At 39.5% G+C, this 12,132-nt stretch overlaps 1 protein-coding gene across 1 annotated transcript; it reads right to left on the reverse strand.

The window, feature by feature from the left end:
- Positions 1–353: 353 nt before the first annotated feature.
- Positions 354–2,135, reverse strand: LOC128860263 (somatostatin receptor type 5-like). The gene has a single exon (XM_054097676.1). It carries the CDS (start codon positions 2,066–2,068, stop codon positions 602–604), a length of 1,467 nt encoding a protein of 488 aa, XP_053953651.1. The 5' UTR covers positions 2,069–2,135; the 3' UTR covers positions 354–601.
- Positions 2,136–12,132: the final 9,997 nt, after the last annotated feature.

A 12,132-nucleotide genomic window follows, 5' to 3' on the forward strand; every position in this document is an offset into this window, starting at 1 on the left:
ATATAAAATGAGTATTTGACCAGACTACTACCTCAAGTGAAAAAAAAAAATGTTTTTGAAAGAGTTTTAGGGTACATTTAATTTGCTATACTTACTTGGGTTAAATTTTACCAACTAAATGACTTGTGTGCTTTTGGTTTTTCACTTTTACACGTATTTTTATTTATATATTTTTTTGCATATTTATTACGTTTAATTATATTTGAACATTCATTTACGCACATTCACTGATATGTACAGGTACACAAAGACTTAACTATCCATAGTTTATACCTTATACATAAACTCTTTTATTTCTATAACAACAATAAGATATCGCATTATATATATATATATTTTTTTTTGTGCTTTAATGCGTAGGAATATTTATAAAGAAAAAAAACATACTTATATACGTAGTGGTTTAATTGCTGAGCAACTACATATCCACAAACATTTTGTTACAATTAATAAAATTTATAAATAAATAGAAAAAGTTTGCTTATGAAAATTAAGACTAGCGCATCATAATTGCACCAAGTACAGCCCAATTTTGCACTTGTCATCCCTGTTATGCACGTTCGGCCTGTCCCGGCCACACTACACTTTCCGGCTGACCGCCTTACAAATCTGTTTGAAACACTGGCGGTCGCTGCGCCTCATTTGTGTGCCAGCATTCAGCAACAACGCCATTTGTCTTCGACTTGTCCACCTCACTCGTCGCGCGCTCGGTGTGCAGCGCATCCGTATCAGCTGTTATCTTATCGCCGTTAATCAACTTACCATTGTAACAGCTGTTCGCGCACTGATTGGCATTTGTAATTTCCGTTGGTAGCACTTCGGACGGCTCGGGCGCGTTCATTGTCGTCGCGGTTGTCGCTGTGCTGTAAGTCGTGGTGGTAGCCAACATTGTTGTGTTGCTATCGGCGCCCAGCAGTGCCTCTTTCTGTTTTTGCTTATGCTGATGCACTACAGCTAGTTTGCGTCCTTTTTTGCCCAACTTGCTGAACATATTCGTATCCTTGCTATGCAACTCAGCTGATACGGGCATACCAGTGCCACTCGACGTTGTGAAATTCTTCTTCGTATATATAGCTGTTATGGTGCCGAATGCTTTGCGGAAGCTCTTTTTGAAATTTTCACTCAGAAATGCATAGAGGAAAGGATTTATAGCAGAGTTGGAGTAGCCGAGGCAGCCAACAAGCAGAAATATGGCGATTTCAAGGCGCGTGGCACATGGACTGGGCGTAGTGGTGATAAGCACCAGCTGTGATATCCAAAAGGGCAGCCAACAGAGTATATACACGGTGATAACAGTGAGTACAAGTCGTGTCACTTTGCGGTGGGAACGTTTCTTCTCCTTGGACTTATTCTGCGGGCCGACAGTACGTAATTTCCGTATGACTAGATAGTAAAAGCAGAGTATGAAAATGAGTGGCGTAGCAAAACCCAGCGTGAAGACATACATGATGAAAGTGAAGCCAGTCTCGTGATGTCCCCATTCGGGCCACTTGATGTGACAGGAGATATGATTATCATTCTGTCTAACGGTGTCGGCAAATATGATCACTGGCAACATCAGTATAGCCGATGTAAGCCAAGCTATAGCAGACACAATTTTCGAAACGTGTGGCGTGCGATATTGCGTCGACGAGATCGGATGACATACGGCTATATAGCGATCGGCGGACATGATTAGTAAAAATATTGACGAAGTAAATTGTGTTATCGATGTGCTGACCATGTAGGCTTTACACATGAAATTGCCAAACTGCCAGCTGCCACTGACTATGGTGTGCAAGAGAAACGGTATGCCAATGAGAAAACACTCATCAGCTACAGCCAAATTGAGTATGTAAACATTGGTGATGGTTTGCATTTTCGAATAACGCAGTACGACATGAATCACGAGCGTATTGCCGAATAGGCCGACAACGCAAACAATTACGTAGAGCACGAAGTTGAGTATATGGCCGATAGAGTCCCCATTGGTCGGACAATTCTCGTAGAGCGCATATTCTAAGCTTGCATTAAAACTATCATTATTATGTGTGCTAAATGCAATTGTAGTGTTGGGATTTTGTAACATTTGCGTATCGATAGCCTCTTCGAGTGGAAAGAGCGCCAACGATGGGATCTGCGAATCGTCAAGGTAATCTATGTTGTTGTCTCGTGACATTTTGATGTGTGAAGAGCACAGGTGAGCTCGCGTGTTAGTGTGCGTAAATTGCGTTTCGCGCGAGTGCGTGTTTTTACTTTTCTGATCTGCACGAAGGTAGTTAGTGTAGTGTTGCTGATACCACCCTGTTGCTCTCTAATTGGCTGCGCTAGCTGAAAATAGAAAAAGAATAAAACGAAACGTCTCAGTTAGCAAATTGAGTATGAATAATGTTTCGTTTGTATAAATTGCAAACATAGTTGTTGTTGCAACATGAGCATGTGCGGTAGTGAAGACGATATTGTTCATTTTCTTGTCAACTATGCTTGGTTTTGTTGACTTACTATTTTTATGGCTTAGATATGCGAGCACTCAATAAATTGCTGATGCACTGATGGCTCATATTATAAATCATACAGCAACACATACGTAAGGTAAATTGTTTAGATAGACGAGCGGTATTCAGTTGCTCGTTATGGAAATGCAATGCTTTGATGTTGCAAACAAATAAGTTGAAAGAAAAATGAGGAGGAATAAGTGATGAAAGGCCTAAGCTCGAACGAAATCGATGTTTAGTAAAAGTCATAGCCATAGTTGATAGTCAAAATTATGGTCATACTCAACGTCTTAGTCATAGTCACAGTCCTAGTCATAATCGGAATTATAGTCATAGTCATAGTCGTAGCAATATTGATGGTTTTAGTGAAAGTCATAATCATAGTTGAAATAAAATTTAAAAAGTCAAAGTCAAACACTTAGTCATAGTCTCAGTCCTAGTCATAATCATAATTATAGTCATAGTCATAATCACAGTCATAGTCATAGTCATACTCATAGTCGTAGTAATTTGGTTTTTTTAGTGAAAGTCATAGCCATAGCCATAGTCGTACTCAAAGTCACATTCAATGTCATCAACATCAACATCATAATCACAACCATGATCATAGTTATAGTGATGGTCACATTCATATTCATAATTTTAGTCTCAGTTATAGTCTTGTTTTTTTTTTTTTGTTTTTTTTTGTTTTTGTTTTTTTGCAGAGGAGTTTAAAATAAAAATTGTCAGAAACATCAGTTTGCAGAGTTAAACGCACTTTTTACGTCTACCGTAATCACTGCGCATTTTTTCCCCTAATTGACAGCATCCTTTGCAAAATCAACCACCATTCTTATAGCATCAATTGTAGAGCTGGCTTTTCGGAATCCAAGCTTGTTGTAAGAGAGTCCGCCAGGCGCTTCCAAATGTTCTTGTAATCGCTCACTTATTATGCGCTCAAAAACCTTTCCAATAGACAGACACCTCCTCCAACAGACACATGCTATTAAAGTTAGCAAACACAAGTGGATTTGCACGAATCGCGGTCTTAAAAGCAATGTTGGGTATACGGTCAGGGCCCGACGCTTTGCTATCTCTTATACGAACCACTGTGTTCAGCAACTCTGCTACCGACGCTGCAGGTGTCTCGTATACATCCAAGTGCGTGCTTACGTCATTATTAACCTTCTGTTGGGGAAAGAGTGTTGCGACTGCTTTTTCTTGCAGAATAGGGCATATTGGTTGAGGAGAATTATAACCTTTAATTTCTGCCATCACCACTTTGTACGCAAGACCCCACGGATTGTAATCAGCACCATCAATCATCTTTTTAAAGCACTTGCTTTTACTCGCTTCTATGGCTTTTCTTAGTTTTTGGCGTTGCGCTCGGAGTTCTTTGAGAAGTTGTTCGAAAACCCCTGTGCTGTCTGGTATCTCCTTCTCGCCTTTTTGTATATTTCTCGCAGATCTGCTATTTCATCTGACCACCAGTACACCGGTTGTCTCCTGTTATGAGATTTGCATCTGGGTATTGCTGCATCACATGCTGCCATCAGTCGCTTCTCTATAACTCCTACCATCATCTCTGCCGGATCGGACTTTATTTCGCAGCTTTGCCATGCTTTACGGAAAGCTCTTTCGTTGAGAGACCGTCGTTTTCACGCAAGCTGCTGGACTTTGGTGTGGTTACTCCCAGCTATATTGGTCTCCAGTGCAATGGCAAGATGATCGCTATGGGTGTGGATATCTTGCGTCAGTTTGCACTTAACTTTTGATGCAGCTGCATGATCTGCAAAGGCTAAAACAATAACAGGTTGCCCTCTCCCATTGTCGAATGTGTGTACTCCGGGATCGTTCAAAAGTACCATATTCATGCTTGCGAATGCTTCTTCGGTAGCCCTTCCTCTTGTGTGGGTATGTTTACTTCCCCATATAGTAGACCAAGCGTTGAAATCTCCAGTAATTATTATGGGTCCTTTTCCGCTCAGCTCTGTTTCCACAAGTGATAGCATTCTTTCAAATTGTTCGATTGACTAGCGAGGTGGCGCATAGCAGCTAACTAGGTAGGTGTTTTGTACCTTAACCCAGGTGAAACCCTCATATTCTGCCGTCATCCTACATTGAGCACTTTGGACTCCAGTTACCCAGATCGCAGCAAGGTTCTCTGTCTGCTCTTATCTGCCGTCCAATCAGACGTATTTTTAGGTGCCACCGGCTCCGATAACAGTACCGCGTCAATCCTTTTCTCCATCAGCCATAGTCATTGACCAAGTAATTGTCGTAGTCATTTTCATAGTTGAAGTAAAACACAATAGTTGTAGTCATATTCGTAGTTTTAATAAAAAGTTCTAGTCATGATGAACCCTAGTAACTTTCATTCAATGCTTATCATCAATTGCACTAGCCTATACAATTTCAACTTTTTGTGCACAACCGATGATGAAAGAATCGGTGGTGAAATACTATTTTTAACTAAAAGCAGTTCAAATACCTAACAACAGCTCTTTCAACTTTTTTGAAAAATTATACAAGGGGGGCTCAATAAGTACCCCTGTTAGAAATGCATACACACTTTTGTGTCAATTTTTTTTTTTTCAACATAGTCTCCTATTAGAAAGATCCACTTCTCCCAACGCTCCGGCCATTTTTTAACCCCTCCAAAAAATAGGATTTGTTGAATTCTTCAAAATACGCCTCTGTCTCAGCGATGACTTCCTCGTTTGAACTAAACTTTTTTTCCGCGAGCCATCTTCTTCATTTTAGGGAACAAGAACAAGTTACAGAGAACCAGATCGGACGTATATAGGGAGAGCGGCGGCAACTCATGCAGTTTGGCGGCGGCAACTCCGGATGAATGCGCTGGTGCGTTATCGTGGTGAAACAGCACTTGATTTTTTTGTCAAATGCGGCTGTATCTCCTCCAATTTTTTGTGAAAGCCGTCCAATAGCTCACTTTAGTATTGTCCAGTGATCGTTCTTCTTTTTTCTAAAAAATCCATGAGGATGACGCTGTTCGCATCGCAAAAAATCGTCGCGATGGACTCTCCGGCTGACCGGACTCTCTTCGCCTTCGCCTTTGGAGCAAATTCACCGGGAGCAATCCATTGTTTTGACTATTGCTTTGCTTCTGGTGTGTAATGATGAATCCAGGTTCCATCAACGGTGACAATTCGACGCAAAAGATCCTTCGGAATTCGCTTAAAATTTGGAGCAACTGCTTCGAAGTTGCCAGCCGCATCCGCTTGTTGTTGCTTGTAAGCAATCGCAGCGACCATCGGGGCGACAATATTTGCAGCGCCAACTTATCAAGTAAAATATCAATTGCCATTCCGGTCGACACACCTATGACCTCTGTTACTTCTTGCACTTTTGTTCACCGATCAGCGAGAATTGTGTCGTGGATTTTTTGAATGATTTCCTCGGTAGCCACGTCTGCCGGGCGTCCTGGTCGCTCCTCCTAAAAACGGATGTTCGCCCACGTTTAAATTCGTTGCACCAATATCTAACTGTGGTCATAGTTGGCGCGGTGGCACCATAGGCAGCATTCAACTTTGCTTTTATATCCTCGCATTTTTTCCCATCCAAAAACAGAAAGCGAATTACCGTACGATGCTGCTCTTTTTCCATTTTAGCGAAAATCTGTAAACACATTTTACGCGAATAGCTGCAAAATCCTGACTAACCCATCAATCAGTCTGAAATTTGTTTTGCCGGCGTTTGATAGATGGCAGCACACGATTCTAGTACCAACTTCCCTCAGGAACGCCGTCTGTCATCAAACACGGGTACTTGGCCTGAGCGCGCGATGAACACTTTTAACAGAGCGTCGATTTTCGTAAAGGTATAGTTGAGGCGTACGCCTTTCTGTGATGAAATGTCAATGAATATCGGAAAAAAATGTTGTAGTTAGTTTGACAGTAGTCACGCGTGATCTATCAAGAAAATCCTATTAGAAAAGCACCTACAATTTGATCACTAATTTGAGCTAATTGATTTATAAAGAGTTTCATACATTGAAATGCTTCCCATTAAAGCCCAAGTAAAAAAATCGATTTCATTACTAGTTTTACTTATTTAAACAAAAATACATAGTAAATGAGATTTATTGCATCCATCAAAATTAGGTGTCATAGTTCCGAAAAATGCGAACAAGTGGCATGTGTTGGACACGCCCAAATCAAGGCATGTTAAAGATCTGAGAATAATATGCAAATGAAGTCATTGCGTAGGCTTTGCCCACTTGTTGGCAAATGCGGTAGATTTTGTTTGATGTGGCATAAGGCATACTCGTATCCAGGCACTACGAATGGCGCTAAAGACATGCGTTTATATGTGTGCGTGTGTGTATATAAGTTTTGCAGTTAACTTTCAACACCAACGATAAAATCGAATATAAATACAATATTTATACATCACTTGACTGGAAAAGCATGAAAGCTTAGCAAATACATAATAGGAAAGAATCGGCCTCATTGTCATAGTCTGCGCATAGCATTAGTTTCATTTATTTTGCGCTATTACACAGGAGTACGGGTATATATGTATGTAAACATCAGTATGTGTACGAGAATAAATCTCAAAATATGTTTGCAGCTCATTGAGATGCATTGGGGCACATGAAAATTTTCATCGGTACGATTTATGCTGGTACTTGCGTGGGATAGCGAAGCAAAGAAGATAAAAAAGTAGAAAAAAGCAAAAAAAGCAAAAAAAAAAGGAAAAAGCAAGACACGCAAAACAAAAGGCCAAGACACATTAAGATAAAAGGAAAAATGGCAAGTGATAAAAGAAATGAACGACGCTTTCGTCTCGTTCACCTCATTCGTGATTGATGGGCGTTTTAGTCTAGATTTCCTACTTTTATTTCATATAAAATAAATATATCTTAAGTATTCTATAGTTGTTAGTGTCATCATGGCGCACGCAGCTAACCCAAATGGTTTTTGTCTTGCTTTCATCGATTACTGCCAGTGATTTATCTGTAAGTGGCAGAGATGGCAGCGAAGATGGTTGCGCTAACGAGCCATGCTAAGGCCTGCTTAAGCACTCTAAGATTGGAGTGTGAGTGGCGTTAATATTTAATAACTGTAATCATGTTTATATATTTGTGTTTGTGTAAATGTGCAAATACCCTGTAGAGAAATTTGAGTCATAGTGCCGCGTGGTTGCATTTCTGGTGAATGGTGAAACAAGGCTAGTTGGTTTTTTATTTTGTATAGAATTTTATTTTGAATTTTGGACAAACAGGCATTGGATTTGCAATTAACGACCACAGAAAAAGAAAAAAGAAAAAAAAAAAAACAACTTAAGTGGTTAGGGTTAGTCAGAGGCCCGGAAAAATTATGATTTTCAATAATTTTTTTTGGTAGTTATTTGCTTTATTTTGCAAAAATAAAAACATAGCATTAATATCAGGTCATACCATAAGTTCGTGCGTATTTTAGCCATAATTTCACTTTTGTACGATTTTTGCATACAAAAAATATTCGCGGAATATAACGGAACTATCATACATTATATTTCCACTTGACCTTATCAAAATTCCGAAAAAAAAATTTTAATTGTAAGAGTTATCGCTGTTTGTGTGGAGCCCGTTTCTCCAGAAGTCCCTTGCGGTGATCGTCACAAGTCCTTGGAGATTCATCTAAAATCAATCGGACAAGATAAATTAATTTTATTAGTAGATAATCTTGTGCCTGATTGAAACTTTTTTTTTGAAAAGGAACAATATGGCGACCTCAGGAAATATTTCTTCAGATTTTCGAGAAAAAACCTACACTTAAATGTCAAAAAAGAAAAACATTGAAATTTGTGAAAAAAAAAAATCCTTCGATTAGGCACGAGCGGCCGAGCGCCCTTTGTTAATTGTTGAATAACTCGAAAAATGTTTGTCGGATTCACTTCAAATTTTCACACAATATTTTTATAGATAGTCTTAGATATTATTCTTAAAAAAAAAATGCAAAACAAATAAATTTTTTGAAAATTCTGACTACCCCTAACCCCTTAACTCATAATAATTTGGGACTCGATTGTAATTACTGGACCTTAAAGCATTAACCGCTTTTCATTCAAAGTCTTTCCTTCTTGAAATTTTCTTGTATGCTTGCGAAAGTGTGAGATACAAGCCTTAATTTGAGTATACAGTGATGTCTCTAGTTTATCAGGGTTGTTGCGAAAAGGTGGGATAAAAATATCAAAAAAAAAAAAGAGAAAAAACGATTTTCTGAGGCTCTACGCCAAATCTAGAATGATGAAGTGATGTGCACTTTTGGACTCCAGAATCATATGCAGCACATGAAATTACAATCCTTTAAAAAAAATCAAAAATAAAAACCAAAGGAATAAAACAAAATGTAAAAAATAAATAAAAAAATTTAAATTAAAAAAAAAAAAATAGAATAAAATCTTCCAGCCCAACTCGAGCAACGAGTTTACTAAAATGAAAGCCATAACTTCCTTGTGATACCTTAGCAAGGGGAGCCAGAAAATTGGAATAGGTAAATGCAATGCAAGACCGAACGAATGACCAAATCCAGCAGGATTAATTACCCTAATTACCGGCACGTACTTATTTATCAGAAAAGCACAGAAAAGATGGAGCTCCATTTCTCCATGTGCTATTTCGAAAACTCTTTGGTCCCAGTACAATATACGAAGGATTAAGAAAGCCCTTCGGACTCCTCTCCATTCAATTTTTAAACTCGCAGCTGTGTTTACCGGTCATTGGGCGATCGGCATACACGCGGAAAAGTTAGGGTTACCATTTAAGCCCCAATGCAGAAGCTGTGGGGACATTTCCGAGAAGGAGTATTTTGAGCACTTTCTCTGCAAATGTCCGGGTTTGGCAGCTAGACGATTAAGATCACTGGGTTCTCCTTTCTTCGACAGCCTGGGGCAGTATGCCAACCTAAATCCCATCAGTCTTTTTCAATATATCAACAGCTTTCGCTGTCAGTAGATATCTTTCTGTTGGAGGTCTCATAATGGTCAAAACGACGCTTCAGTGCTACTTGAGGAGTGCCAGATTGGCATTTCAGCCATTTCACTCACCTACCTACCTGCTACGTATTTAGGTAGGCGTAGCAAAACTATGAAAGACAAGATGCTCAAATTTCAGTGACACGAAAGCAGGACAGCTGAGAAGAAGGTGTTAAGATGATTTCACTTGACCCCTCAGACTTCTACTACAATATAAAAGGGACTCGTAGTAGAGAGTAGCCTTTTCGGGTATTTGAACGAGCTTCTCCTCGTATTTGTCGTGTGCGTCTTGATGTTCTTCCACAAATGGAGGGACTTAGTGTTTTAAGCGGACGCCGAACGGCAGATATTTTTTTTTTGATGAACTTTTTCATGCCAGAATAGCAGACGCTATTGCCTGCCGAGAGGCGACCGCTGTCTTCATATTGTTGTTTCACGGACATTCGAACCTACATCCCCTCTGAATCCCGAATGGGAGCAACGCACCAACACATTCGGCTAAGGCGGCTCCCGTAAAATGCCCGGATAATATTTCGGAACTGAAATTTTACGCCTCTTCTTTTCGCCAAACGTTAGCAAGTGGCAATCAATGAAGCAACTGGTATAAATAAACATATCTTGGCATTGCTGGAATAGAGCTGGCTAAAATTATCTGTGCTTGCAAAATAGTTTGTTTCTGAAAAGAGTGGGTTACACCATTTTTATGAAGCATAACCGCTGGCGGCGAATCGTGCTCGACAACTTCGTTGTTGCCCTCACATGCAAATGTTTCGTCAAGTGAGCCGAGCAGATAAGTGATGATTAGAAGAGGCCTTTTGTTAGCCTAAGAAGAGCTTTTGGATGTCTCCGATGGTTGGTTAATGGTTGGTTAATGGTTGTAAAGGGTTAAGGTGTGGCCCTTTAGTACGGCGACCATATTGATCTATTGTGCACCCTATGCTGTCTATTGACTGTTAAGTATGCTTATGAATTGTACCAGCTCCTTCTGAGGGAGTGATTGAAGGTCTTCATCTGTCAGCATGAACTTGTTTAAAAACCTTTTTGCTTCTATGCGTCAACCCCGGACATTCGATAATGAGATGTTCTATAGACTCCTCATCTTTGCAGCGGAATCTGCAGGTGCTGGTGTTAGTTATGCCTAATTTATGTAAGTGTTTGTTGCAGCTGAAGTGACCCGTGAGGGCGCCTGTGAGAGTGCGAATGTTCTTTTTGTTTAACGTGAGAGCCATGTTAGCTCTTTTAGCGTTGAAACTTAGGAACTTTTTGGAGTGTCTAAGACCCTCTACGTTGTTCCAATGCTGATTTAATAGAGTGTCTCCGATACTTGCGTGGCTAAAACAGTCTAGCGAACTTCCAAGTGTGTTTACATGTCCAGCGCTTGCTGAGTTGACCCAAAGCACAGGCGGTCGAAGGAACCCTAACTCTCTCATTATGCAGAAAAACCACCACACAGGCGTCTTGTCCAGCGATTTAGTTCATAGAACCAACAGTTTTTTTAAATGCTCCCGTGACAAGGTACCTATATGAGTGTGATTTCGAAGCATCCGGTTGAAAGTCGAAAGGGAATTCAGACACATCTTACACACAACACACAACTTCATGAATAATCGCGGTGCCTGTTTTCTAGTGTTTTCTGACACAGACTGTAGGTGTCTCTAGTCTTAGCATAGTAATATATTTTGATTATTTATTTATTTATTTAAGTCTATGAATTACAATCCTTACAGACCGTGATACAAAAGTTGCTTAGACTAAACTACAGATATATTACATGTATTTAAAAACAACTATAATATAGAACTCAAGAGATTTTAAAAGGTTACTCTTGGAAGCGATAACAACATCATTATGAACGGAATTTAATTCCCGTAAAGCACGAGTAATGGAAGCATTACTGGCATGCTTAGTTTCAAAGTTTTCCCTTTTGAAAGATTTCGATTGGTTTCCCATTAAATCGGATCCTTTCCAACAAGTAGGAACAATCAATTACTCCCGTATAAGTGAGTACAGACCTACGAATTTCTAAGGACTTGAGACTTATAAGCAGGAGATCAGCAGAATATGATGGCATGGGATCAGAGAATTCAGTATCGCTCCATCTCATGAAGCCCAACATCGAGAAAGATTTTGAAGTAATATAATTTACATGGTTATTTAAAAGAAATTTTGTTATCAAAGGTAATGCCAAAGTCCTTGAACTCGCACACACGGCAGGATACAAGTCGAGATACTGTACTTAGTGCACAAAATGTTAGATGTTTTCGAGTAAGATATTTGAAAGCACTTAGATAAGTTCAGCGAAAGTCGTGAATTTTGGCACCCCAAGTAAAGCCTATTCATATCGGCTTGAAGTTTAATGGTATCCTCTTGAGTCTTGATCGCTGGACATCAGCATAAAGCAAAAATTTAGCAAATGAGAAAAATACGCTTAATGTCATTAATAAATAACACAAATAAAAGCGGTCCCAAGATACTTCGTTGTGGAACACCAGAGGTGGCAGCAAAGGAGGTAGATGAAATACCATCAATTGTTACAACACAACGTCTATTGCTCAAATAAGAGTTTATCCATTGCAGAAATGCAGAATGAAAGCCAAACAAGCTAATTTTTTAACTAAGATTCTATGAGAAACTTTGACGAAGGCTTTCGAAAAGTCGTAAGTAGTGTTAATACAATCGACCTGGAAGCCAGCCGAGA

The sequence above is a fragment of the Anastrepha ludens genome, chromosome 4 (assembly GCF_028408465.1).
Source record: "Anastrepha ludens isolate Willacy chromosome 4, idAnaLude1.1, whole genome shotgun sequence".
Lineage (NCBI taxonomy): Eukaryota > Metazoa > Arthropoda > Insecta > Diptera > Tephritidae > Anastrepha > Anastrepha ludens.

Excerpts from the sequence above, each read along its gene's own strand:
- LOC128860263 (XM_054097676.1), bottom strand. The coding sequence starts at position 2,068 with ATGTTACAAAATCCCAACACTACAATTGCATTTAGCACACATAATAAT.